Here is a 27890-nt window from a genome sequence, read left to right as displayed (position 1 = left end):
TTTATTTGATTTACCTTTGAGTGTGATGGGTATAAATTGGGATACGTAGGGAACGCTCTGAAATGGAACAGAACTTAGTGGGATGAGCTTTCAAGGATGGAGAGTCGAAGAGGGGACTTTTCCTATCCTAATATTCAAATGTTAAATGTTTAATATTAAACACAATTTATTGAACTGCCGTACATCCAACTCGGAGATGAAATGAACTGATGATAAAGATATATATGTAAAAGACGAAGTCTATATATTTAGGAACTGAACTTGGAGACCCCAGGCGCTAGGGTCGCTTCTTGAAAGCCAGCTGAATGACTGCCTTTTCGCCCGTGCACATCCATTTGGGATTGTCCAGCATGAGCAAGTCAACCAGGCAGTTGGGCATGCCGCAGTAGAGATCCGATTTAATGCAGCGCAGCGCACAGAGGCTGGTGGGCAGGAAGCCGCCAAGGCAGTCGGGGAATGGAGTCGTGGAGTTCCAGTTGATGTCGTCCAGCAGCTTGCGATAGTTGAGATCCCCCTTGAAGATGGCCAGAGCACTGAAGCTGAGCTGGACGTACAGGCAGGGCGCCAATTGGCGCATGCAACGAAAGCCCTCCGGGCGTGTCCAGAACTTGCAGGTCTCGTAGAGCGCGAAGATGTCGTGTTTCATGAAATAGCGCAGCTTGCGGCCCAGGTGGGCAAACTCGGGGATCTCGCTGTTCAGCAAGAAATTTAGCATCCAGTTGAAATCGTTGGCCGTCACGTCCGATACATAATACGGAATGGCCTTCACATGGTAGCGCACCCTGACCGCCAGTCTCGTATCGATCAGGTAGACGCCCAGCAGGAGATCGGCGAAGAGCTCGAAGCCAGCATTGTCCAGGATGATGTCGACCATGGCAGGCGTGACGGAGGAGTGGAGGTCGCGGGTTAGCAAGCGATAAACCTCAATCGACTGATCCACCAGCAAGTGCCTGTTGTACTGCTTGAGGGTCTGCATAATTTGGTCCGAGGGACTGTCGCTGGTGATGGAGAGGTCACAGCGATTGGCCCACAGCGACAGCTTCAGCATCGTCACAAAATCCTTGCGGCTGCGCTTCAGCTTACTCACGCCCTTCAGGACGGCGCGAAACAGATAGACAAGGTTGCGGGCGGAGCAAATCTTCTTCTGGCCAAAGTAGTCAAAGTCCTTGAGTAGCTCGGAGCGCTGGAAGGCCCTCCAGATGCGACGGTACAGGTAGCACTCGGCGTGCAGCCATTGGGCCGAAAACCACTGATTCCTCTCGCGATTCGTCAGGTGCTTGATGAAGCTGTTCCACTCCAAGGAGTCGGGCGTTTTGTCATAGAAGTACTTGAACGGCTTGTTCTCCAGCACCTCGGTGCGCAAGATATTCAGGCTCCAGATGATGCGACGCAGCTCGAAGTGCGCATACGAGCCATACTTCTCGATAATCCGATCCTCCTGCTTTTGCAGCGAGTCGATCAGATCCAACAGGATTTTGGGCACGCGTTCCTTGAATGTGGCATAGGCGAAGCTGTGCTTATATTTCGCCGACAGCGGCTCACGCAGCGGCGCCGGCAGCTCCGATATATTGTTCGCTTCGTCAAAGCTGCTGGCGTAGCTCGATATTGTTCCCTTGCTGTGGGCCGTGGAGAAGGACTCGCCCGAAAGGGAATCGGCAATTGTAATCGACACATCGTCCAGCATGATCTCAGTTCAGCTTTAGACATGGGTCTTTCTTTTTGTATTCTTTTTTTTTTTTAGCCTAACACAATTTTGACAAAGTTTTCCAAAATGAATTTCGAATTTAGAAATATATTTAACTATAACTGTATAAATATATTATTAATGTTTCTAAAAGTGGGCTTAAAGCCCCATTAAGCTCTTCTTTTTCATTCATTTCCATTTGCCTCAGAACTAGAGAATATTCATCTTAATTTTAATTTCTTGTAATGTAACTATTTAACAATTTTAAATAATTTATAGATTTTTTTTTTTTTTTGCCTTTGCTATTTTTAGTCAGACAAAAAACTAAAGTTCATTTCGTCCAACATTTAGTGCTCAGTCATATATGATATATTATATATAAATATATACATACATATATTTTCATATATATCTTCATCAAATTATAAGAAACTTGTTTATCAATTAGCACTTGACTATTTTTAAGCTATTGTCACAATAATTAATGTAAATGTTTTTGTTTTAATTGAAGAGAAAATGAGTATTTATATTGTACTATTGGAGGAAACACATGCATGCAGATATATTGGAGCATTATTGTACTTAAAATTACATACATTAAAGTTTACACATTGCTTACAAGCCAAGAATTGAGTTGAACAAAAATAATTAACATAAAGGAATTGATTGTTCAGCATGCTGCAAAAGTTACGCGAGTACAAAAATTTAAACAGTTTTACTAATTTGATTAAAATAATTTAGCATTTGATAAACATTAACAACACGAATTGAATAATTTAGCTACGCCTACGCAACATTTGAGCTATTGCCATGGATAACTGAATCCTGTTCACTTGCTGGCAAATTGAATGAGTCCATATTCGCCCGTGAGCATCCATTCCTTGTTCTTGGCAAACAATTGCTCGGATATGCCAGCGGGTAGTCCACAAACCAAGTCCGCTTTGATGGTGCGCAGTGTGCAAAGGTTTGAGGGTTTGAAGCCTGCAGAAGCGAAGATCAATTTGAAATTCATATTTTATTCCATTCAAAGTTCACTTACCGCGCAAACAGGTTACGAAGGATTCGGTGTCGTGCCAGCTGTAGTCGCCCAGCAGCTTGCGATAGTTGAGATCGCCCTTGAATATGATCAGCTGCGCCTGTGAGAGTCGTTCGTGCAGCGCCGGCTGCACTTCGGCCATGCGATAGAACTCATAGGGACTGGTCCAAAAGTGCTCCAGTGGTGCCAGCTCGAATTTGCCCTCGTCGACGAAACGTTTCAGCTTCTTGCCCAGTTCGCTGAGCACAGGCGACGCCTGGCCGCTGAGGAACTCCAGAATCCAGTGTAAGTCTTCGGCCCGCACATCCGATATGAACCAGGGAATGGCCTTGGCATTGAAGCGCACCTTTTGCGCCAATCCCTTGTCGATGATATACTCGGCCAGTATGAGATCTGTGTAGAGTTCATAGCCGGCATTATCGAAGACAATCTCCACAGTGCCATTGCCGTCGGCGCTGTCCAGAGATTGCCAAATGGCCTGGGTGCCATCCACCAGTAAATTGCTATCCAGCTCGGCAACTTGATCGAAAGCATCTCCCGTTGGCTTCACCTGTTTGCCAGACGTAATCGACAGATCACAGCGATTGCCCCACAGGTTCAGCTTCACCAACTGCTGAAATGTGCTCAAATTGCGTTCACTGCGTCGCGTGGCATTCGCAACGGCCACCATCGCATCCAGGCTGAGCTGTGCCGCCGTTTGCTTCTGTTTGCGAAAGTAATCGAAGCCGGCGAGGCGCGATAAGCTGAATATAGACCACAATTTGCGATACATATAGCACTCTGCATAGAGCCAACAGGCGCTGAAGTAAGTGCGCTTATCCTTGTCCAACTTCTCCAGAAATGCATTCCATGTGGCAACATCGGCCTCTGAAAGGGAAGAGAGTTTTTATGAGTATATAATATTTCTATTTTATAGATTAACTTGATTATTAATGAAATTATATGCACTCTTCACAAAGAACAGATATATATATATATATAAATGTATTCATAAAACTTTAATTATAGCTGTTGATGAAATGGAGCATGTTCCAGAAAGCGCTATCTAGAGATGAAGTTAAATATAAATGAAACTATTTAAGAACTGATGTGGGAGATCAATATATGTATATGTCTATAAATATAATTATAGATTGTGATGAAGAAATGGAGCATGTTCTAGAAATAGCTCTTCAGAAAGCATGGCCTCTTGATGATTCGTTAATAAGTATTTATACAGACTTACATCTTATAGACTTAAATCTCTATATATTACACCTATTTATCAATTAAATGATATCGCTAGACTTACAAGCCTTGTGCTCATTACATTATCATAAGAAAAGAAATGGGTATATGTGTATATACATTTTTCTCAATTATTCTCAATTAATTCTTAAGCTCATGGTCTGCTCTTCCATACCTGTATCCTTAAATGGCTCCAACGGCCCATTTTTCAGAATATTCGAACGTAGCTCGAGCACAGCTGCAGCTGTTTGATCAATATCTGAAACTGCATCCTATAAAAACAAATCATAGTTGTTTATTTGGGAATTACGTAATCTAATGCTAACTCACGGCTCCATATGTGGGCAGCAGCTCATCCTTATTTGCCAGGGAATTGGCAATCGTAGCCAGCGTTGATGGAAGACGCACGCGAAACGTGTAATAGGCGAAGCTCCTACAAGAGAGGGTCGCATTTAGAGGTCAGCAAATCAAATTACATCAGTGCTCCTCCATACATGCTTATCATATATGCATGCATACATATGTATATACATATAGGTATGCATTCTACATACATATATATGCATATAATCACATGCGTATGGGAAATTTCGATATGCTATATATAGCGTTAACTTACCGCTTGTATTGGGCGGCTAGATCTGTGTGTGGAGGTGTTTCACTATCAATAATTCCATTTGCAGCATCGAAGTCAGCATTGTCTTCCACTAAGGCCATATTTATTGTTTGCTGTGTGCAAGTTGGGACTTGATTGGGATCAACAATAATGTAACTGCTACAAAGTACAACGTATTTATTTGTGTTGGCGCCTTGAATGTAGACAACATGAATGCAAGTTACTTTGGAAGTCAATCGCCAGAGATGGTTTAGACTCGATAGTTTTTATCGATAGCATTAACAGTCAAATTTATTAAAGATGGATGATTCAGTTCATGGAATAAAATATCGGAAATGTGTCTCCTTTATGTCTACAATGTTTCGAAGCAGCTGATAAACAGCTGATCATGCACTTAAAAAAATTATGGCCAACTTAACAACATTTGCATATTTGCCGCTCTGCTAAGCTTAAGACTGATTTCTTAAAATTAGTGTATGCTACCAAATCCCTGTATTAAAAGAAATGTGTGACTTTTTAGATGTAATTATTGATGTAACATAAATTAAAAACAGTTTGATATACAGGTTTTAATACAGAGATTAGTAGCCATATTCTCCAGTGCCAAGCACAAATTGTATGGTTCCATAACTTCCAGAAACCATCCAATCGGAGTCAATCGATTGAAGTCTTTCATATGTGCCCTCCGGTAGACCGCATATTATTTCCGACTTGGCTGTGCGTATTGTGCAAAAACTATTGGGTACAACTGCGCCAGAGCAGGTTTTCATATCCTGTGTCGACTGCCAGCTAACATCGCTCAAGAGCTTGCGATAGTTCACATCACCTTTAAAGATGATTAGCTTTGAGTGTTGCACTAATTTATATAGCTTTGGGTCCACGGTTTTCATGCTAAACATATAAATCGCATTAAGTTATGAAACCAAATAATGTGACTATGAGCTCACCAATGAAAGGGATGCGGGCCGGTCCAAAAAGTTGAAACGGGTGCCAGTTCAAATTTACCCTCATCCATAAATTGCAAAAACTTATTGCCCACCAGACTGAGGTTATAGTCGGAGTGTTTGCTCAGATATTGTAGCGTCATTTCAAAATCCCGTCGGGTTGTATTGGTAACAAACCAAGGGCAAGCCTTAGCATGGAATCGTACCTTCGCCGCGAATCCCTTTTCGATGATATATTCGGCTAAAATAAAGTCGGCGAAGAGCTCGTAACCAACATCGGCCAATACAAAGTCGACACATTGTTTTTTCGATCTACGGATATTCAAACACTGCCAGATTTCGAAGGCTTCGTTGATGAGAATATGGCTATCGGTTGCCGTCACATCCTCCAACACATTCATGTTGAACGAGAGTCCATTTTCGTTTTTGGAGAGATCATTGCGGGTGCTCCACAGGTTAATTTTTAAAAGTTCATTAAATACGTCAAATGTATTCTCTGTGCGCCTTGTGTATTTGGCCAATGTAACTATATCAGCCTGGCAGCTATTCAGTGTGTCCTGCTTGATCTTGGCAAAGTAATCGAACTGTTTCAGAAATATGCTGTTTTCCACGAAGGAGTAGAGCTTGCGATACATATAGCACTCCGTATGCATCATGCATGCCTGATAGAACGAATTTGCTTTGGCTGGAAGATCTGCCATAAAGGTATTCCATGATTCACGATCTGGCTCTGCGAGCGGGGATAAAAAAATGAGCTAGGCGATTCGATATAGCAGTCGATAACTGGCATTTGAGAAAAACCAATACTTGCCATCGCCAGTAAAGTTTTGGAAGGGTTTGTCCGTTTGTAGCTCATACTTGAGCCGCGAAATAAGTCCAATGATGATCTTCAGCTCCTCACGCGCATTCTGCACAAATGTTGTGGGCGCTGTATATTATGATTAGGGAACAACAGCTTTAACTTAATACACACCTCACCAAATTGTGTGACTATTTCGTTCTTGTCCTTTGTAATTGAGTCAATCACTTTCGTCAGCACAACGGGAAGGATATTGAGTAGAGAATAATAAGCGTAGCTGCGCTTATAGTGGGCGGACAAGAAATTATTTAGCGGAGTAGAGATATCGAGAATATTGTATTTGGCATCAAAATCCGACTTCAGCACTTTGGTAATATTTTGTTGGCCATCAGTTTTTTGATCTACCGCTCTATCTTTCAGGATGCACTCCTCCCCCGCGGGCTCCATCTTCGTCTAATTTAACTTAAAATTTTTGTGTTTTTAGGCTTTCATTTTTAATTTCCAAATTTGTCTTTAAGATATTGAAAGCCTACTTACATATTTTAAATTAAATTGAGATGATTATTGAACATTATATATATTGTTTTATTTATATGCATGTCTCTTTGCGCTATGCAGTGTGACCAAACTATCAAACAAGGTGAGGAAAATATGCTGCTCAAGCAAAACACTGCTGATTTGAAAAATAAAAATAAAAAACAAGATATAAAAATATGATTTCATAACATTTAAGACTATATTTATTTATTGCTGTTATTATTATTATATTTCTTTATTCGTTTTAAATTTAAATTTAATTATTTTACGCTTATAGTAAATAATTCTATAAAAGACTTCAATTAATAATGGTATTATTTAGTGCAAAGTCGAATTTATTCGGTATTTTTTTACATACAGTAACTTGGTGCATTTTTGGCATATTTTCACTTCCGCGTTCCCTATTCTTCACTGCAGTTTTTATTTGGACATGGAACGCGACGCGAAGACTTCGAGATGTTTATCACGCGCAAATTAGTGATCAATTAGCGAAAAAAGAAAAATAATCCATGAAACGCCTATGACGACATAGTGTTAAAGTTAAATAGTCAACAACGCAACCAATTGTTGACTGTGTGTGCGGGGCATGCTGACTCAGCCACGGCGAACGACAAAGGCAGATATACGGGAACGAGATAAAGTCCGGCAGCGGGACTCATTTTAGCATTTGCTGCTACTCTGCCTCCCCCCACAAAGGCGAAAGGCGTTAACAAGAGCAGCGGCACGTACAGATGTATACCAATTAAACCGCAGTGACATCCATCCACTACACGCACACACATACATAGACACAGACACATACTCGCACGCAGATTAGTTTACGCACACACGGGCCAGACAGCGCCTCCTACAACACCCAACACCACAAACACAAACACACAGACAAAGCCACACGCGCGTACACACACAGAGACACACACAATGTCACATTCGCCACTGGCAGTGTATGGCTTCGCAGCATGTTTTATGATTTTTTGGTTCGGTACATGGTGCGTACATTTAATCGCGATCTGCTATGGCAAATACAAATTGCACAAGAAGTTGTGCAAGCTGCCCACAGAGTCCTCCCCGCTGCCGGGTGTTTCCATACTGAAGCCATTGATGGGCGTGGATCCGAATTTGCAACATAATCTGGAAACATTCTTCACCATGGACTATCCGCTGTACGAGCTATTGTTTTGTGTGGAGGACAAACACGATCCGGCTATCAAGCTGGTGGAGCAACTGATCGAAAAGTATCCCCAGATTGATGCCCAGCTCTTCGTGGGTGGCTCCAATGTGGGTGTCAATCCCAAAATTAACAATATCCATCCTGGCTACATGGCAGCCAAATATGACTTTGTCATGATCTCAGACAGCGGCATCAAAATGAAGAACGACACGCTGCTGGACATGGTGCAGAACATGTCCGAGCGACATGCGCTCGTCCATCAAATGCCCTTCACCAGCGACCGGGAAGGATTTGCGGCCACCTTCGAAAAAGTGTTCTTTGGCACGGTGCAGTCCAGGATTTACCTGTCAGCCGATGTGCTGGGCATCAATTGCCACACGGGCATGTCTTGTCTGCTGCGCAAGGCGGTCATCGATCAGCTGGGCGGACTGCGCACCTTCGGCTGTTACCTGGCCGAGGATTTCTTCATTGCCAAACGGGTCATGGAGCTCGGCTGGAAGATGCGCATCTCGAATCAGCCCGCGCTCCAAAACAGCGGCCTCTGCGACATAGCCAGCTTTCAGGTAAGTTATTCCGATGCTTATCATCACACAAATACATATATACTATATATATTATATATTATATAGCTTCTTAAAATTCTCTAGAAACACGCGAAGAGTTCGTTTATTGCTAACTTTGCCAATTATTACTCACCATAAATTAGCTAAACATTTTCGCATTGCTATTTTAATTTATAATATACAAAAAACACTTGCGCTAAGGTAAATCCCATTCCAGTTCAGTTTCAGCATAGCTGAACTTCTACCCAGGCAAAAATACTCTATAAAGAAAAACACCTTAGTTACCCATAAAAACTTCAGATTCGACATATATTTGCTTTGCATATTAAAGATAAGGTCTTATAAACCCTAACAAATCCCTGATCTGTTGTTGACTCATGCTATATTTGATGTATATAAAATTTACATTCATATATATATATATATATATATATATATATATATATTATCTCTAATTCGTTCTATTTTTCTTGGCTATGGCTACTTTTAAATAATATATTGTTTTCTTAAGTTATTTGTATAGACTTTGACTAATTTGGTTTACAGTTTACGGTTTTATACCTAACTAATTGTATTTAAAGTTTACGCTAATATACCATATAGAACTCTTAAATATTTACTACTTTACTCTTTTCTTCTTTTGAGGCAATAGAATTTGAACTAAAAGGTAGTTGACCTTCAGAGTTCGGAGTCTAAGACTATATAGTTTCTAATGCGAGATTAGATATAGATATGCACATATACATATATACGATATTTGCATACTCTTAATATGTCAATTTATATTACTTATTCCTTTGATTAATTGTACAGACCTTAATTGCACGTCATACATAACTGAACAAAGTGGAATCCATAAAAGTCTCATATATCATATATCAACCGTAAGGCCGACGAACCTCTAATGTATCAAATATCACAAGAGTATATCAAAAGTCTATTCAGTTTGAAGTATACTCGAAAGGTCGACTGTTGAAATAACTTTTGTATTTTCTTATTAGACGGTAAATTTGAGCTTTCCATTAAAAATAGAATTTGCATGGATTGTTCATGCTACAGTTATTTAATAAATGTTATTAGGCACTACGAATATCGTAAATGTCTGATTATATCTAATCGTCTACCCTTATATCTCTATTCTGAATAACTACAATTTAGCTTCCTTATAAGCAATCCATTGAAATGAAAGTTTTGGTCTAGAAATTAATAAGTTTTCCATCTCTTTAGTTTTCAGCTTATCTATAAGTATTTCATTTTACTGTGCTCACTCTTAGACCTTTATCGCTCGATTCTGGTTAACTATAATTCAGCTGATTAGGTCTGGTGCGACAAGTGCAATCATGGCCATTTAATCACGTATTATTTATTTAGCATGTATTTATTAATGATTTTCGCGTTCTACAATACCATTAATTGCTTAACTTGAATATTTGTGTATAATAAATATTTTGTAATTTTTCCTTTTCTAGGCACGACTCATACGCTGGGCGAAGCTGCGCGTTGCCATGGTGCCAACGACAATTCTGCTGGAGCCGCTGTCCGAGTGCATGATCCTGGGTGCATTGGCCGCGTGGTCGGCGTCGCTGCTCTTCAAGTGGGATCCGCTGGGGTTTTACTTGGTGCACATTCTGTGCTGGCTTCTGTCCGACTGGCTGCTGTTGTCGATTGTGCAGCACGGCTCGATGCCGTTCGGCAAGTTCGAGTTTGTCATCGGCTGGCTGTTCCGGGAGCTGACCGGGCCGTATCTCTTTCTGCACGCCCTGTGGAATCCGGCCATACGTTGGCGGACGCGCACCTTTAAGCTGCACTGGGGTGGCATTGCCTACGAATTGCCGCTTAATTCACCTGCAACGGATTCGCTAACAGCGCCACTGCAGCCGGCGCCCACGTTATTGGCGGCATCAAAAACATCATCAGCATCATCATTATCGTCGTCGTCATCATCATCATCCGCTGCAGCAGCAGCGGCGGCGGCGTCGGCGTCGGCATCCGCATCAAGTTCAGCAACAACAACAACAACAAACACGACAAAGGGCGCGGGACTGGGCACGCTGAGCGCGGCAGCCAAACAGCGATTGCTGATCTCGTAGCAGCAGCTAGTTCAAATTTGTTTGTTATATGCGTAATTGTACTTTCGTTAGGGACTCAGCGGACTGCGACACTGTGGAGCTACAGTCAATGTTAGTAGTATTATTACTAGCCTAAACAAAAACCCCTTAGTCACTACATAAACTTTAATTTTAAGTAAGTCTTTAAGTTAAGTGAGTCCAATGAGCTGCTAGCTCTCTGCTGCTGTGCGCCCTAGGCTAATAATACGCAGCATCCACAATGAGGCGAGAGGCAGGCATACGAGGTTCAGAACGAGATTTGCTCTCAGACCCACACCCACACACACACACTCGCACACACGCTCACTCTTAAACTGACAACAGCAAAAACAACAACAACAAGAAGAAGCTTTAACGGTAGCAATGTGCAAACATTTTGTTGATTTCTAGAACCAAACTTAATAATAAGTTGACCATTTATCTTTAGGCATCTATGCTGTAGAGATCTATAAGATATAATTATACTAAGTTGCGCCGGTTTGTACATTTTTGTAGTTGATCGAAGATTGAAAGAGAGAGAGAGAGAGAGAGAGAGAGGGAGAGCAACAGAGAGAAAGAGGGAGCTCTTTAGATTAGATTTTGTTATTGCTATTTTGTAATTCGATATTTGTAATTATCTAATTAGCTATTTATTATTATGATTTGCCTAGCAAAACGATATACACACACATATATTTTTTTGTTCGATTTACTTTACTTTAACTCTTAACGATCTGTCCCTATTCTATTAATTTCTACCCGCTTCACGCTCTGTAAATATGCTTCGCTAAAAACGCCATCGAATAAATGTAATTTACATTAGAAATGAGTTTATTTACTTTCGTTTTTTGATTTGATTGTCAATCGTTTGTCATTTGATTTAGAGCCCGCATTTCTTTTGTTAGATGATAAAGGGATTCTGATTCCGATGAGTCAGACAACTGGATTCAGTCTATAGTGTATTACGATTGTGTCAGGTTGCACAAGCTCTGACAGCTCTGGGAAATAACTCTCAGCTGACTCATCATAATGCGTATTTCTTATCGCACATTAGACAATTGCGAACTGAAAGTGGGCGGGGCTACGCTGTCCAAATCAATTGACATAGGCTTAAAAATCGATCGGGAAGTACGTACACCTACACCAAGTTTTCTTTTATTTCATATAGTTTGCATAGGTAAGATCTAGAAGATCTAGATCTTGCCATAGTCAACATGTAATATCGCATATATACAATATACATATATTCTACATTTGTATATTCTTGGCAGAGCGAGAGTATTTTGCTGTCATTGCAGCTGATAGGCGTATTGCTTATCTCGATCCTCAGTATTGAATGTACCACATAAACAAGTATTGCCTATATGAGAGCATGCATCCAATAAAATCAAATAACAAGCGAGCAGACACAAGCTCGGCAACAGCAACAGCAACAGCTACAGCTAAAGCGATTCGAGAACATATTTATAAATTGAACGAATGAGCAGATTAGAGAGCCATATCAGTTGCAAAGCACACGGAATGGGACTGAGACGGGGTTTGGGTATGGGAATGGAAATGGAAATGGGAAGGGCAGTGAGAATGAGAGATAAAGGCGAGCTATTGAAACAAGAGATTAATAGCTGAAACTATTTTAGTATGTGTGCAAATGCACATAGATTACATGCTTATAGGAGGTGAGTCTCTGCGGCATTGGATGGGTCTTTGTATTATTTTTATTACTCTTTGCTTTTTTTTTATCAATGGTCACGAGGCGCCACATAAAAATTTGTTAGCTCTACCTTGGGCTACTGTATTTCATGAACCTGGGACAGTTAGATTTCTACAGTTTGTGATCATACATAAATATACTATACATATATGTATATGTATATATAAATATGTATGTATATAAATTAATTTATTGATATCTTTGCTTTGATTTCTTATCAATAGAAACGTTGAAATTAAATTGGTCTGATATGAGAGCAGGTTGGGAAGAACTCCAAAGCAAAGTAAGCACACATAATTAAGTGCTAGCATATACTTACATACATACACACACATAAATATATATAATATATATGATGTATCAATAATCAAGCGCAATTACTTACCAAATAAGATCAATGATAAACTGAAGGTTTTTGTAAAACCAAATACTAATACAAACAATTTAGTTTAAAATAAAGTTAATTAAGAAATTATGCAATAGATATACATACATATATAACTATATATATATGCTTTAAATATTTTTATTTAATTTTTGTAGTTTTTAAATAAAAAATAAAAAATGCGTTTTTGCCGTGTGTTCAAAGAATTCAAATTTTTTTATTATTATTATTATTATTTTTTTTTGACTTGCTTTGATTTGCTTAAAAAATAAAACTAAGCAAACGTTAACAAAAGCATACAAAATAAGTATTTTCTAAAAATATTTGTAATCTAGACTTAACATTAGTGAATCAAATAAACAAACAATGAGAATTCAACAATATACCAAAAGTAAATATATCTATATATATATATATATACATATACATATATGTATATGTATATATACTCATGCATTACGTAGTGCTATAGTAGCTTTTATTTTCATTCAAGACTGTGCGTATGTAGCAATTGTTTGCTTACATATACATACATATATATATGCATATATATTTTTATTTTTTGTATGATAAGACGCACTCATTATTATCGTGAGTCATATGTGTTGTTGAGTGGATCGTTCGATGTGACTTCTGGCTGGACATAAGATATTTTGATTGAGCTTTTCGGGGGCTCCTCAATTAACATCTATCAAGTGTATTGAAATGATCGAGGTAATATCTGAGGGATTCAATGGGCAACGGCATGTCTGAAAGAAGCCCTCAAAATTCCCCTCATTAGATAGAAACAAAAGTATATAATAATGAAAAATAATGAATATACAATACATAAAAAAGGCTTCCGCCCTTAACGAACTCATCATGTACTGAAAATTGCGTGCACTGTTTCTTATCAATAAAACAAAAAGTAAATGGGCTTTATGCTATGATCAAACAAAATCGTTGGGACTTAGATAACAGTCTAAGCTAGAAATACAACTACAAATTACTAAATATTTTATCAAACTATACATATGTTGGCATGACGATTACAACTTGTGCAAAGTTCAAGTCCGTTTTGCTCGTGCTACAAACAATGCCTTACAGATTCATATGCTTTATAAATAGAATTCCTATCTCAAGTACTTATTCTAATCTAAAATAATAATAACAATAAATTAATCGCATTCAAATAAGACGTTTTTTGCGAACGCCAAGAATAAAATAAATCAATCGATTACTTTCGGCTAGCTTTTAACATACAATTATACTGCAATATCGATTTGGTTACTGAAGAGCTTAAAACCTGTTAATTTTGGAGCCTCTATTAAATTTTAGGTACACTCAAACGTAAAATATTTGAATACTTCCTACTTTCGTTTAATTTCTTGTTTACATTGCTCTCAGCTGTTTACCATTCGTCATTTTGTTTAAAAGCTTAACAGTCTGTGGCCGTAGTATTTGAATGTTAACAGTAACAGTTACAGAGGTTCGATTTTGCGAACCTGAACTAGTTGAGCGCAATCCAGGGATACGTTCATTTATTCAGCTCTCCAGCTCATGGAGTTATTTGTCTTGGTTCCGAACGATTGAATACAAGTACTAAAATTGCAATTAAATTGTCGCAAAAAAAAGGTATTACTTGTCCGCAAAGCTCCATTAACAGTTATTAACAAGTGTTGGCTACTCTACAAAGTAGCATTTCGTAGCAGTTTATTGCTGTGAAGCATATTTGAATTAACAAATGCCAAAAGCTCTTGCACTGTATTGGAATGTGAAAAATCTATACAATTTTATCAGCCAACGGCAGATACATGTAAATAGTGGATGTGATGATGTGTGTGTGTGTGCACCAGCTGGCGGCTATTGTAACGGGGGCGTATTGGAGAAAATTCTTTGCCAATCGGTGTTTGCATTTGTTTATCGTACATTTAATGTTTGCCAATTGGCTGTTAACACGGCTCATCAGTTTTGGATAATTATTTTATGCATATTTGTCTTTATTAATGTACACAAGAAATCTTACGATACAAATTTTGTGCTTCCGCTGCGTGTGTATTTATGTGTGTGTGTGTGCATGTTTACTTGCAGATGCTTTGGCCGCTGTTTGAGCAGCGTTGAAGTGGCACAAACCAGTGAAATTTTAGTTTATCCCCAACGCTGATTGGCACTGGAACAACACGATGGCGATGTCCAAGGTGATACGCGTGCTGGAAAAGTCAATACCGCCCTCGCCCCATAGCGTTCTGCTGGAGCATCGCAACAAGACCGACTGCATCCTCTTCGAATCCCATGTCTGTGCGCTACTGACGCAGCAGGAAAATGTCATACGCAAGCAGTATACAAAGGTAGGTGTATCAAATGACGGAATACTCCATACATTCATATATGTATGTACATATATATATATATATACATATATTCCAAATGCACATTTTGATAAGCTTTAATAACAAAGACACTCTATTCATGTGAATGCACATTTTGTGACAAACTAAAACTATACATATATACATATATTTATTTTTGTATATAATTATATATTATATACACAAGCAAGAGCCGTTGTAACTCAATTAGTTTTTAATTGCCCTCAATTATTAATTTATGTTAAAGGGGAAAATAAGAAACAGTTTTGTCTTCGCTATCCCACATATCTATTCATATACCAATAGACATTTTATATATTGATTGCATTACGTATGTATATGCTTAATAAAAAATATACGTAATGCAATTATTATATAAATTGCTTACTTTAGTTATTTTTAATTTTAGCAATAATTATAGCTGAAAATTGAATGAATATTTAATAATTAAATTAAAATATGTTTTGGATTTTCTATTATTTTCTAACATTAAATTTATAAATTTATTAATAATATTTGTAGTTTCAACAAAATTTTAAATTTAAAAAAATATAAATTTAAAAAATAAATAAATTTAAATTAAAAAGACAATAATACGAAATATGAATTTTTGCCCATTTCTATCTTTTTTAATTTTTAAATATTTCATAAGTTTACTATTATTTATAGTGTATATAAAAATAGATTATTTATTATTTACATACATATATATCTAGTTCCTTTTGGTGCGATTCTATCATAACAATTATTTATATATATGCACATTTGCCATAATTATAATAATAACACTCGAATCTATATTTACACTCGCCAACAGGTGTGCGATGCCTATGGCTGTTTGGGCGTACTGCAGCTGAATGCCGGCGAGAGCACTGTGCTCTTTCTGGTGCTCGTCACGGGCTGCGTATCGATGGGCAAAATTGGCGATGTGGAAATATTTCGAATAACGCAAACCACATTCGTTTCGCTGCAGAATGCGGTGCTGAACGAGGATAAGATTAGCGAAGTGCGCAAGCTGCTCAATTCGGGCACTTTCTATTTCGCGCACTCAAATCCGTCGGCGTCTGGGTCGGGCGCGGCCAGCGGCTCCAACTCGTCCAACAGCAAGTTTGACATTACGCTGTGTGCGCAGCGGCGCCACCAGACGTCGGAGACGGACAATCGTTTCTTCTGGAACCGCATGATGCACATTCACCTGATGCGCTTCGGCATTGACTGCCAGTCGTGGCTGCTGCAGACCATGTGCGGCTCCGTGGAGGTGCGCACCGTGTACATAGGCGCCAAGCAGGCACGAGCGGCCATCATTTCGCGGCTGAGCTGTGAGCGCGCTGGAACGCGTTTCAATGTCCGAGGCACCAACGACGAGGGCTATGTGGCCAACTTTGTGGAGACGGAGCAGGTGATCTATGTGGATGGGGAGATCACCAGCCATGTGCAGACGCGTGGCTCTGTGCCGCTCTTCTGGGAGCAGCCCGGCGTACAGGTGGGCTCACATAAGGTGAAGCTCTCGCGCGGATTCGAGACCTCGGCCGCAGCCTTTGATCGTCACATGACCATGATGCGACAGCGCTACGGCTACCAGACGATAGTCAATCTGCTGGGCAGCTCCCTCATCGGCAGCAAAGAGGGCGAGGCCATGCTCAGCAACGAGTTCCAGCGACACCATGGCATGTCCGCGCACAAGGATGTGCCGCATGTGGTCTTCGACTATCACCAGGAGTGCCGCGGCGGCAACTTCTCGGCGCTGGCCAAGCTCAAGGAGCGCATGGTGGCCTGTGGTGCCAACTATGGCATCTTCCATGCCTCCAATGGGCAGATCATAAGCGAACAATTCGGCGTCGTGCGCACCAATTGCCTGGACTGCTTGGATCGCACCAACTGTGTGCAGACATATTTGGGTCTGGACATACTCAACTTGCAGCTGGAGGCGCTCAAGATGGGCGGCAAGCAGCAGAACATCTCGCGCTTCGAGGAGATCTTTCGCCAAATGTGGATCAACAATGGCAACGAGGTGAGCAAGATCTATGCCGGCACTGGCGCCATCCAAGGCGGCTCCAAGCTCATGGACGGCGCTCGATCTGCAGCGCGCACCATACAGAACAATCTATTGGACAATTCCAAGCAGGTGAGTAGACAAATAATATAAATGGTATGACCTCCATTTATCTCAATCTATGCACTCCACAGGAAGCAATTGATATTCTGCTCGTGGGCTCCACACTCAGCTCCGAGCTGGCAGATCGAGCGCGTATTCTGTTGCCTTCGAACATGCTGCATGCGCCGACCACAACGCTGCGAGAGCTCTGCAAGCGCTACACGGAGTATGTGCGTCCACGCTTGGCACGCGTCGCTGTGGGCACCTACAATGTGAATGGCGGCAAGCACTTCAAGAGCATTGTGTTCAAGGATTCGCTGGCCGACTGGCTGCTCGACTGTCACGCTCTGGCGCGCTCTAAGGCGCTGGTGGATGTCAATAATCCATCGGAGCATGCTGATCATCCGGTGGATATTTATGCCATTGGCTTTGAGGAAATTGTGGATTTGAATGCATCGAATATAATGGCCGCCAGCACAGACAATGCCAAGCTGTGGGCCGAGGAGCTGCAGAAGACCATTTCACGGGACAATGACTACGTGCTGCTCACCTATCAGCAGCTGGTGGGCGTCTGCCTGTACATCTATATACGGCCGGAGCACGCTCCGCACATACGTGACGTGGCCATTGACTGCGTGAAGACGGGCCTGGGCGGTGCCACGGGCAATAAGGGCGCCTGCGCAATTCGCTTTGTGCTGCACGGCAGCTCCATGTGCTTTGTGTGCGCCCATTTTGCAGCCGGCCAATCGCAGGTGGCCGAACGTAACGCTGACTATTCGGAAATCACGCGCAAACTGGCTTTTCCCATGGGCCGCACACTCAAATCCCATGATTGGGTATTCTGGTGCGGTGATTTCAATTATCGCATCGACATGGACAAGGATGAGCTGAAGGAGTGCATCCGAAATGGAGACCTTAGCACTGTGTTGGAGTTCGATCAGCTGCGCAAGGAACAGGAGGCCGGCAATGTATTCTCCGAGTTTCTGGAGGGCGAGATCACCTTCGATCCGACCTATAAATACGACGTGTTCAGCGATGACTATGACACGTCCGAGAAGCAGCGTGCGCCAGCCTGGACAGATCGTGTGCTCTGGCGTCGCCGCAAAGCATTGGCCGAGAGCGACTTTGGTGGCGTCGGTACGGCTGCCTGGAATCCAGGCAAGCTCATCCACTACGGACGCTCCGAGCTGAAGCAAAGCGATCATCGGCCTGTCATCGCCATCATCGATGCTGAGATCATGGAAATCGATCAGCAGCGCCGGCGAGCTGTCTTCGACCAGGTCATTCGTGATCTGGGACCGCCCGACTCAACCATTGTGGTGCATGTGCACGAGCAGTCGGCGGATGCTGATGAGGATGGACCCACTATCTATGACGAACATGTGATGGCAGCTCTCATAGCCGAGCTCTCTAAAATGGGTGAAGTGACGTTGGTGCGCTATGTGGAGGACACCATGTGGGTGACGTTCCGCAATGGTGAATCGGCGCTCAGCGCAGCTGCCAAGCGTAGCTCACAGGTCTGTGGCTTGGAGCTGGTCTTCGAGCTGAAGACGCCCGACTGGCCAGCGCAGGTGGACAGGGAGATCGAGCTGTGCACCTCCAATACCATACCGTTGTGCTCGAATCCGACGGAGCAGGCGCAGCTGCTGCAGCTGACGCCAGAGGTGCCACAGCGGCCCAAGCAGCCTCCAACGCGTCCAGCACCAGCGCGTCCGCCCATGCCAATGTCACCAAAGAATTCGCCTCGCCACTTGCCGCACGCGGGAGTCATCAGCATTGTGCCCAAGCCGAACAAGCCGCCGATGCCGCCACAGCCGATGCAGGTGCCGCTGCAGCCTGTGCAGGTGGCGCCACCGCGGCCACCCAATATGGTGGGCGATACCACGCCCTCATCGAAATCTCAGTCGCCCACGGAGCCGGGCTCTCCGTTGCATGCCACGTCCGTGAGCTCGTCAGGCTCCTCGTCTGGCAAGGCATCGCCTACGGTGCCTCTGCCCTCTGGACCACCCACGCCACCTCGCCAAATGCAGAGCAAGCAGTCGACGCCCGTCTCCACACCCACACGGCAGTCGAAACAGGCATCGCTGGAGCAAGCCTTGCCGCCAGATACCGCTTACGAAACAACTAGCAATATCTACGAGGAGATTCAGGATGATGTGCCAGCACCACGTCATCCGCCACCCTCGGCACCGCCGCCAGTTATGTGTGCCGTTGATAGTCCACGGCGGCAGCCGCCCTTGCCCGCAGGCGCTGCACCACTGGGTCCGCCGCCACCGTTGCCCAATCGTGGCCGTGGACCACCGCCAATACCAAATCGTAGTGGAAACGCGCCCCCGCTTCCCACACGCCCCACAAACAACTAAAAACAGGATGCCACAGGGTGAGTAAACTGGGAAGGGAATGGGATTGGGACTAGATTGGCTTCAATTGAAAATATTAGGTATCTGTGTATCCAAAAATAAACAGAATTAATAATGTCTATCTTTTTAAATGAGTATTATCTATCGTGTGTGTACTAAATTTGCTAGCATGTGTACTAAATTCATTTTTACATATGTGTACTAAATATGCTTATGGTAGCAATATATATTTATTATGAAAAGTATGTATATGCTTATAAGTATATAAATATACTGTATATGATTATATACATTTTAAAAAGATAACATAAAAATTAAAAATATAAAAATTAAAAAAAAAAAAAATTCCTTCCCATACCGGGAATCGAACCCGGGCCTTCTGGGTGAAAGCCAGATATCCTAGCCACTAGACCATATGGGAGGCTGGGTACTTGGCAGCTAAATGCTTGTTTCAAACTGGCTGCACATTAGAAGCTGGCAAACATATTTTTTGTTAAGCAAGGCATTTAAGAAATGTTTTATAAAATAGATATTTAAGATAAACAATGTAATATATTTATATTTAAATTAATTATATTAACCTATTCTTATTATTATTTTACTTGCAGATCTTTGTGGAGCACTTAATACTTAATATACTGGCAGTCTACTATATTACATTCCGAGTTGTTGTATTTATCGTTGGAAGTCGCATAACTAACTATAAAGAGATATGTTATAAATATATATATTTTTGCCAACTGTATTGTAGATATCATGAGTTGTCAGTCATGAGGCATGAATTGAATTGAAATTGAAATGAAAACTAAATCGAAATTGGTGTTATATGCATACATAAGGCATACAGAGAAGATTATAAATCAAAATTTGTTTCGTTTGTTGCATTTAAATTGAAAATGTTAAATGTTTACCCTTTTTTTTTGTTGAATAAGGGCTTGATTATTTAACCAACACCTGCCGAACGTACTCACAAAAGCACCAAATAACTAATAATAATTATATACGTATTTATGTTGCGCGAAATGAACAAAAAAAACATATAAATATAATAAAGTATTGAATTAAATTTAAACTATGTTTAATGTATGTAGCCGGTACTAGTCAAATTATGAAATAAACAAAATATAGTAGCCAAAAGTATTAACAATGAACATAAAACAACTAAAATGAACAGCTAAATAATACTTTTGTTAGTTGCAGTTAAAGCTTTAGCCACGCAATGCTCTAACTAAAAACCTAAATTCTGTTATCAAACTTTGCCCCAAGAAGAGCAAACTAAACAATTATAAGTATAATAAAACAAATATTAAATGAAACTAAACTCTATCATGTGAAGAAACTTACCTTATACATATGTTGATATCTACAATGAGTTGAATTGTACAACTAAAACATATTTATTGCATTAGACTTTACTTGGTTAAAGGCAAAAAGCACTCAAACACACACAACACACACACACACAAATGCATACATATACGAAAAGAATATCAAAGAAAATGCAAATGCAAATGCTATATTTAAATGTTAATGTTACACAAAATGTGCAAATTGTATAAATGTTTAATCATCCAAACGAAAAGCAAATCAATAAATATAATATATATAAAAAAAAATATTCAGTTGTTCACAAGATTTTTAAAAGACTCAAGTACAACTTTATTTGATTTATTATTAAAAAAAAAAAAAAAAAACTTAACACTTAATCAATTATATTTTTTATGAAAACTATTAGCAATATTATTAAGCATTTCTGATTTGAAAGAGTCTAGGAGAGATCTTTGGTATGGAATACCAATCAAGTTAACATAAATATTAATAATTTATCAGATCTTATTATTTATCTATTTTTATTTATCTTTTTTTATCATTATCATCATCATCATTATCACTATTTATCTATTTTTTAGTTTCTAACTTGAAATCAAAACGGAAAACGTAACACTTAATCACATCTAGTTTTTAATCTACAACTATTTAGCTAAGGGAAGCATTTGATAAAGGCTTGTGATATGATGAAGTCTAGCAGAGATCTTTGTCTACTTGATATTATTAAACTGTTAGGCCATCTAGAACCACTTGGGAATTGCATCATTGGGCAGATTCTTATGATTGGGCAGCGCTGTGCAGGGTCTCTGCTGGCGCCAGAACTCCTGGCGCTTGTTGAGGAAGCAAACCGCCTCTTTGGCCAGGGCAGATATATTCTCAGTGTTGGTGTCGGCGCGTATCAGATCCGGATGCAGCAGCAGCTTCTCCAGGTACTCCTTGTCCACGCACAGCTCGCCCAGCAGCTTGCGTGCATTGCGCCGTTCCAGATCCGCCTTGGTGGCCCTCTGGCGTCCGGGCTGCGACTGCGACTGGGCCTGTGACTTGGGCGTGTTGTCGCCCGATTTGCGTGAGACGCCGCTCTTGGCCGTGGCCGACGGCTGATTGGCGCGCGTCTTGGTGCCAATGGTATTCTCAATGGCCTCCTGGGTCTTCTGCACGCCCAGGCGGAACAGCGCGAGCTCCGGCCGTGCGCGCAGGCCGCGATGGAAGAACATCAGACTCTGCTCGAACTGGCCGAGGTAGTAGAGCGACTCGGCCTTTTGGTAGATGGCGCGTATGTTGTTCTTGTCCTCAGCGAGCGCCGTCTCCGCATCCTGCAGCGCCTTGGATGCCTCGCCCAGCAGCAAATAGCATTTGCTGCGCGAGATTAGGGCATTGATGTCCGTGTTATTCAGCTCCAATGCCTGTGAATGAAGAGAAATTGAAATTAATTCAAAATATATATATTTAATCTCTTTCACTATATGGATATATATATATCATCTCTTTAGTCTTGTAACCTTGCAAAAGAAATGTATTGCATTCTCGGGATTTGCATTTTTGATCTCCTTCAAGCCGAGCGCAATGATCGAGCTGATGTCGGCCTCGTCGGGTATGAGCAGCGCCTCGTTGCGATCCTGTTTCTGTTTGATCTGCAGACTCTGCTTGATGTCGAAGGCGCCCGCACTGACTGCCGCCGCCCGATCCTTGTCCGTGTAGAAGTCCACGAAGTTCTCCTTGGGCTTCTTTTTCTTCAGCATTTGCTCCTCGATGCGTTTGCGTGCGGCGCGCAGTTCGGCCTCGATGCGATTGCCCCGCTTGGAGCCGCCAGCATCCAAATCATCCGGATGCTTGCTGGTTCGCCGAGCGGCACGATCTGAGGAGGATTTGCCAGCACCGCCGGCACCGCCGCCGCCGCCATACGAGTCGCGTCTCTCCCAGATGGGCGGCTTGTGGGAGGCACGACTGCGACCCTTTGACCTTTTGTTCGACTCATCCAATGACTCCTCCTCCGCAGCGGCGCCAGTGCGTATGAAGCTCTGCAGCAGCTCCTGCTCCTTGTCCACAGCCAAAATCGTGTTCAACACACTCGTGGACATGGTCACAGAAATGAATCCTTAGCCAACCAATTGAACAGCTCGAAGCGCAGTGCAAGTGTGAAAAATTCACACCTTTCCTGACAGTTCCAAACAAACGGTAATTGATTTGCCATTTGCCCAGTTGCCAGGAAACTAAGGCCAGCCCTAAATATGGGCTAACAATCGATAGCAAAACAAATACCAGAAGTAGCACGTGGCGTGGGAGCGGAGCCAAAATTGATGACATTGAAATGATTTTGATTATCAACGTATATGCATACATATATATGATAGGTGGTATATCTATTTTTCAGGACAGCTTCGCTATTATTCTTATTCCCATAATTTAATCCACATAAAGTTGGGATATGTGCAAGGCTGAATTACTGAAGTGATAACAAATTAAATCTGAATATTTATCATTATCTCTCAAGTCATTGGAACATGTGAGCATAGAAATACCGTTGAAATAACAGCATCCAGCTAACTTTTGTATGCGAGGCTCTTCCAATCAAGAGTAAAAGCAGTTGGTTTTTGCCTTATCAGCCTTATCCGATATTCAGTTTTAGTCATTGTTTGTTCTAAGTGCAAAAACTTAATTTTGCATTTTATATATTATTAACAACAAACCGATTATTTTATCAAATTTGATTATATATTGAATAAGATGAATGAGCTTATTATTTTCTTAGTGATACTGATCAACATATATACTCAATTTATAAATAAATCCCAAACACATCGCGCTGAAAATAAGATCTATATAAATAAATGCACTACAATTGATATGTTGCCCATCAATTCAAATTGCTATATATATGCAAGCCAAATCAATTTTGCTTATTTTAGCTATAACTCATGAAATCCTTGTGAATTTTCACACTTAATTTATAGAGTATTACTTTGTCGGCACATCCTCTTCATGCCCCACCGTTAAAGGAATTTCCCAATTGGCAGTTAAAGTAAAGCTCGCAAACATACCAAAACATTGCAGCGCTCGCAAATGAGCTTTGCCAACATTTACTAGCGCCATCTACAGTTCGTTTCAATTTTCAGACGTTGCATTTGAAATATTGAGCAAATCAAAAGCGATTGCTGTTCACTTACCTTATTGTAGCCTTTTAGTGCTTTATAATATTCACGCACTTTCATATGATTATTGGACTGATCGCAGAGTAATTTAATTGTGGTTTCAATTTCCTCAAGTGTATCCACTTTTTGCTTTTTTCGAGGCATTTTTAAAACGTCTTGAAATTAAAGTATTTAAAAAGACTAAATTGTTATGGATTTTTAAAGTTTTCAATGCACTTGAAATATTTTTATTGAATTAAATAATTTAGTACTTTTATTTTTATATTTTATTTTTCTTTTGAATAATATTATTTTATACTTTAAACAAATATTTTTGTAGTACTATTTATATTTTAATTCTATTTCTGTAATTTACATACATTTAATTTGGTTTATTTTTAATTTTTTTTTATTACATGTTTGTAATATTTATTTTTTTTTTTTTTTTAATTTGTATTTTATTTATATATTAAATCATCTTTAGACTTTTTATATTTTAAAATTATTTATTGCTATAAAACACTGTTGCCTAACTGCATATTTACTATTACATATGTAAGGAATATATATATCTACAAAAAAAAAAATAGTTAAATAATAATTCTTCGCCGGTCTGCTCGCCTCAGTAGTCAATTTCAAACTAAACCGTTTACTCTTTCATAATTTTGTAGGCTGCCTTCTCTTGACTTTCTGTTGTGTTGTTTCTTTGTTGTTGTTGCTGTCGGTTGTTGTGGCTTTTGTGACTTGGTTTGCATGCGCTGACAAGTCCCAATAAACTTCAATAAACTCGTTTTAATATCTCAACAATTTACTTTCATGTTTGCAGACCTCCCCCCAAAAAAAACTACAACTTTATTCTCCTCTTTCTAAAAAATTAATAACTGCAGCTAATTTTTATGCAACTTCTGCCGGCCTACGTATGTATGTGTGTGCATACACCTGCCCCCAGCAATACTTAATTAAAGACACTGAATGTTTCGCTAACAAACTTTAATTGACGGCACGCACATTGGCTCAAATGGCTTTCTGATGAAGCCACAAACAAAGTCAATTAAATGACGGCTGATAGGGCAACCCAGACAGACAGACACACAGACAACACGTTTAGGCCAATCAATACGAGATGGCAAAGGTGAGGCCTTATTAATGCCAAAAGGCTTTCCCATTTATGGTAACCCGAATAGTGTTCACTTGTTAAGAACATTTATTGCAACATATTTATGAAACTATGCAAATTGCTATTAATTTTCTTGTATTGTTTTTAGAGTAAATAAATAAGTTTGATGTCTGAGACACCGCCCTACCGCCCTCCCACCAGTCTTCCCCGCCACTCCATGCTCCCCCCGCCACCCAAAAACTAAATGCAAAACGTTGCGTGTTCCCCACTCATTTGCTTGTGGCAGCAACCTTCGCGGCATGCCGAAACAATTTTTGTTTCGGTTGCCCTCATAAGCAATCGGCTGCAGTGTTGCCTTACATGCGCCATCAGACCAGGACAGGCTAGGACAGCCCAGACCAAGCCAGGCCAAGTCATATTTGCGGCCTATTGAAACGTTGTGTCTTGGGTCGACCTGACATCTGCCTTCTGCCTTCGCCATGCTGCTTTATGATGTTGCAGACATGATGGAAGAATTATGATATTTGCATACGTTCAAGTTAAGAGAGCACCGAATCGTCTGTCTGCCCGCCACATCCACTCGATGTCTGCTCCTCTTCTTGTTGGCCATAATCGAAAATATTGTATGTGGGTTAGAGTTTAATGCATGTTTATTTGGATTTACGACATTTCCAATTCTGTTGACAAATTGAGGCGTCTCTAAAGGGAGCAGCCTTCTAATCGTTTCAATTGTTTCATTGTTGTGGGTGCAACTCGCAATCCGCTCGGCATGCAATCAGATTGTCCTTAAAAAATATTGGGGGTACCTGTTGAATATGACTTATATATGTATAAATATATTTATGTATTTGCATATAAGAATGTATATGCGTTATATATATGTATATTCTATATAAATAACATATATAACATATATAACATTTTAAGCTTGAAAAATGTCTAACCTATTCAGTTTTCCGGCACTGTATGTGCCAATTGAAAACCTCTCCAATTCTCTATGCCTTAGTCTGTTACTATTTAATTTGTTAGTATAATTTGACAACCATAATTTTCTTTGCTGTTTTCATATATCATTTTAATTGAATTAATCATATTCTATAGTGTCAAACAAGAGCGTAGAGCTAGTTCACTTTATTCCATTTATGTGCTCTGAGTGCTTAGACTATACGAATGAGCTCAAGCATACTCTATATGACCGCCTCTCTGTCTGTTAGATCGCACATTGAGCATCAAACTTAGCCTTGAGCTCTGCAGCCCAACTCAGTTCTCAGTTCTTAGTTCTCTTTATGTGTATTTTGTATGGTCAGTCCAATTCCATCGTACCATCAGTGATGCTTGTCCCATATAAAGGGAAGCCCACTGCAGATCGTTTCAGTTGCATTCTGGGACACCTAGTGATAAGAGCTCCTCTTCTTCTTCTCCTGCGAGCTTGTGTGGTATGTACCAAAATTTAGTTACTAATATTAAATATATTAAGTGAATTTTAATAATGTATTATAATTTATAATAATTTAATTTTTTTTAAATTGTTAATAATAGTAAATATTTTTAATATATTATTGTAATTATATTTATATATTTGTAAAAATTGTTTTACAACTAAATAGTAATTTTATTTATTGTTAAAGAAATTTTATAATAATAAAAAGCGAATAATTAACAATACATACAATACAATAATAATTATATTATGTGAATTGAAATAAAGATATTAAAATTGAAAACTATTCCAAAATAAATTTGTTTAAATAATTATTATCGTTGTCATCTTGTGACTTCTAAGTTATAATTCTGAGCTAAATAATCATTAGTAACATAATAATAATAATAATATAAAATAATAATAATAATAAGGATAATTACCATTAATTATTGATTTTTAAGTAATGCTTATATTTTCACAACATTTATAAAGCTTATATTTTCAAAACATTTATACTCAATAATATTATTAAAGATCATGATTATTATAATTTTATAATGATAGGTGCACTTCGAAATACTATAATAATAACGACTTGGTAATAAATATGGGCGATGTTGTCCCAATTCGAGTTAGAAAGTATGCTTAAGACATTTGTAACAAATAATAATAATGATGAAATTGTATAGTTTTATTTTTTCTCGGAATATGCTTCATTCGTTTAATATCCAGCCGAACCGTGTAGACCGTTTCATTAATCATTTCTATTTCATTTTACTGGTAACTATTGCACGTAAGCTTTTATAATAACATTATACTCAAAATGGCACTGTTAGGCTACATGAATTTTCACACGTACAACCAAATGTATAAGATACCTCTGCCCAAATCTCCTTTAATAATAATGTCAAATGTTATATACATGGATTGAGAATAACTGTAAGCTTACAAAAATATTTACCTATATTCTTATCATACCTACGGAGTCACTTTGAGAAGTTCAATGTCAAGGGCATTTATGCTGGTTGGCCGGCAGTTTCAAAGCAACCAGCTTTTGCCTGAGTGTCCATATATAAAATTTTATTTACATACATATAGGTGCATTGACAATCTTACAAACATATCTACCTATGAATCTCAATATATACAAATATATATGTACATACATATGTGTATTTTTATATTTTCTAGTTGTCTCCTATGTTCTTTTTATATGTATATGTGTATGTACGTACGCACTATTATGCATTTATTTCATTTGTGTGTTTGATAGTTGCCAAGTCAGCTCAGCGACTAGAGAGATCTTTACTTCCTTCATTCTCAGCTGGCT

The 27890-nt window shown here is 39.9% G+C and overlaps 6 protein-coding genes, 1 long non-coding RNA gene and 1 other non-coding gene across 12 annotated transcripts; 2 read left to right on the top strand and 6 right to left on the bottom strand.

Annotated features, from left to right (window-relative positions):
• Window positions 1-277: 277 nt before the first annotated feature.
• LOC6580078 (damage-control phosphatase ARMT1) lies at window positions 278-1684 on the bottom strand. The gene has a single exon (XM_002005912.1). The coding sequence runs from the start codon at window positions 1682-1684 to the stop codon at window positions 278-280; it is 1407 nt and encodes a 468-aa protein (XP_002005948.1).
• Window positions 1685-2207: 523 nt separating this feature from the next.
• LOC6580077 (damage-control phosphatase ARMT1) lies at window positions 2208-4970 on the bottom strand. Its single transcript, XM_002005911.4, has 5 exons — window positions 4567-4970; window positions 4278-4380; window positions 4123-4219; window positions 2724-3587; window positions 2208-2665 (listed from the first exon to the last, which is right to left on the bottom strand). The coding sequence occupies exons 1-5, from the start codon at window positions 4662-4664 to the stop codon at window positions 2514-2516; spliced, it is 1314 nt and encodes a 437-aa protein (XP_002005947.1). The 5' UTR covers window positions 4665-4970; the 3' UTR covers window positions 2208-2513.
• Window positions 4971-5072: 102 nt separating this feature from the next.
• Window positions 5073-6940, bottom strand: LOC6580076 (damage-control phosphatase ARMT1). Of its 2 annotated transcripts, XM_032730544.2 has the most exons (5): window positions 6844-6940; window positions 6486-6768; window positions 6319-6435; window positions 5511-6237; window positions 5073-5454 (listed from the first exon to the last, which is right to left on the bottom strand). In XM_032730544.2, the coding sequence occupies exons 2-5, from the start codon at window positions 6751-6753 to the stop codon at window positions 5145-5147; spliced, it is 1422 nt and encodes a 473-aa protein (XP_032586435.1). In that variant the 5' UTR covers window positions 6754-6768; window positions 6844-6940; the 3' UTR covers window positions 5073-5144. The 2 variants fall into 2 exon arrangements, with proteins under 2 accessions (XP_032586435.1, XP_015019569.1); XM_015164083.3 differs by lacking the exon at window positions 6844-6940 and having other exon boundaries at window positions 6319-6415; window positions 6481-6837.
• A 303-nt stretch (window positions 6941-7243) lies between these two features.
• Window positions 7244-11490, top strand: LOC6580075 (ceramide glucosyltransferase). Its single transcript, XM_002005909.4, has 2 exons — window positions 7244-8577; window positions 10047-11490. The coding sequence occupies exons 1-2, from the start codon at window positions 7765-7767 to the stop codon at window positions 10665-10667; spliced, it is 1434 nt and encodes a 477-aa protein (XP_002005945.1). The 5' UTR covers window positions 7244-7764; the 3' UTR covers window positions 10668-11490.
• A 2779-nt stretch (window positions 11491-14269) lies between these two features.
• Window positions 14270-20315, top strand: LOC26528015 (synaptojanin-1). Of its 3 annotated transcripts, none has more exons than XM_015164079.3 (5): window positions 14270-14374; window positions 14831-15087; window positions 15926-17233; window positions 17296-19583; window positions 20172-20315. In XM_015164079.3, the coding sequence occupies exons 2-4, from the start codon at window positions 14923-14925 to the stop codon at window positions 19564-19566; spliced, it is 3744 nt and encodes a 1247-aa protein (XP_015019565.1). In that variant the 5' UTR covers window positions 14270-14374; window positions 14831-14922; the 3' UTR covers window positions 19567-19583; window positions 20172-20315. The 3 variants fall into 3 exon arrangements, with proteins under 3 accessions (XP_015019565.1, XP_015019568.1, XP_015019567.1); XM_015164082.3 differs by lacking the exon at window positions 14270-14374 and adding an exon at window positions 14539-14555; XM_015164081.3 differs by lacking the exon at window positions 14270-14374 and having other exon boundaries at window positions 14784-15087.
• On the bottom strand, window positions 19913-19984 carry Trnae-uuc. The gene has a single exon. It is a non-coding gene; the product is annotated as a tRNA-Glu (tRNA).
• Window positions 20316-21237: 922 nt separating the features above from the next.
• Window positions 21238-24231, bottom strand: LOC6580073 (outer dynein arm-docking complex subunit 4). 2 transcript variants are annotated; one of them, XM_015164078.3, is made up of 2 exons: window positions 24057-24231; window positions 21238-22295 (listed from the first exon to the last, which is right to left on the bottom strand). In XM_015164078.3, exons 1-2 carry the CDS (start codon window positions 24183-24185, stop codon window positions 21633-21635), a joined length of 792 nt encoding a protein of 263 aa, XP_015019564.1. In that variant the 5' UTR covers window positions 24186-24231; the 3' UTR covers window positions 21238-21632. The 2 variants fall into 2 exon arrangements, with proteins under 2 accessions (XP_015019564.1, XP_002005944.1); XM_002005908.4 differs by lacking the exon at window positions 24057-24231 and adding an exon at window positions 22392-23163.
• A 252-nt stretch (window positions 24232-24483) lies between these two features.
• Window positions 24484-27707, bottom strand: LOC116804158. Its single transcript, XR_006357888.1, has 3 exons — window positions 27001-27707; window positions 26082-26594; window positions 24484-25943 (listed from the first exon to the last, which is right to left on the bottom strand). It is a non-coding gene; the product is annotated as an uncharacterized LOC116804158 (long non-coding RNA).
• Window positions 27708-27890: the final 183 nt, after the last annotated feature.

This window comes from Drosophila mojavensis, unplaced genomic scaffold, assembly GCF_018153725.1.
Source record: "Drosophila mojavensis isolate 15081-1352.22 unplaced genomic scaffold, ASM1815372v1 contig_80, whole genome shotgun sequence".
NCBI lineage: Eukaryota > Metazoa > Arthropoda > Insecta > Diptera > Drosophilidae > Drosophila > Drosophila mojavensis.
This window is presented reverse-complemented; position numbering and strand designations above follow the sequence as displayed.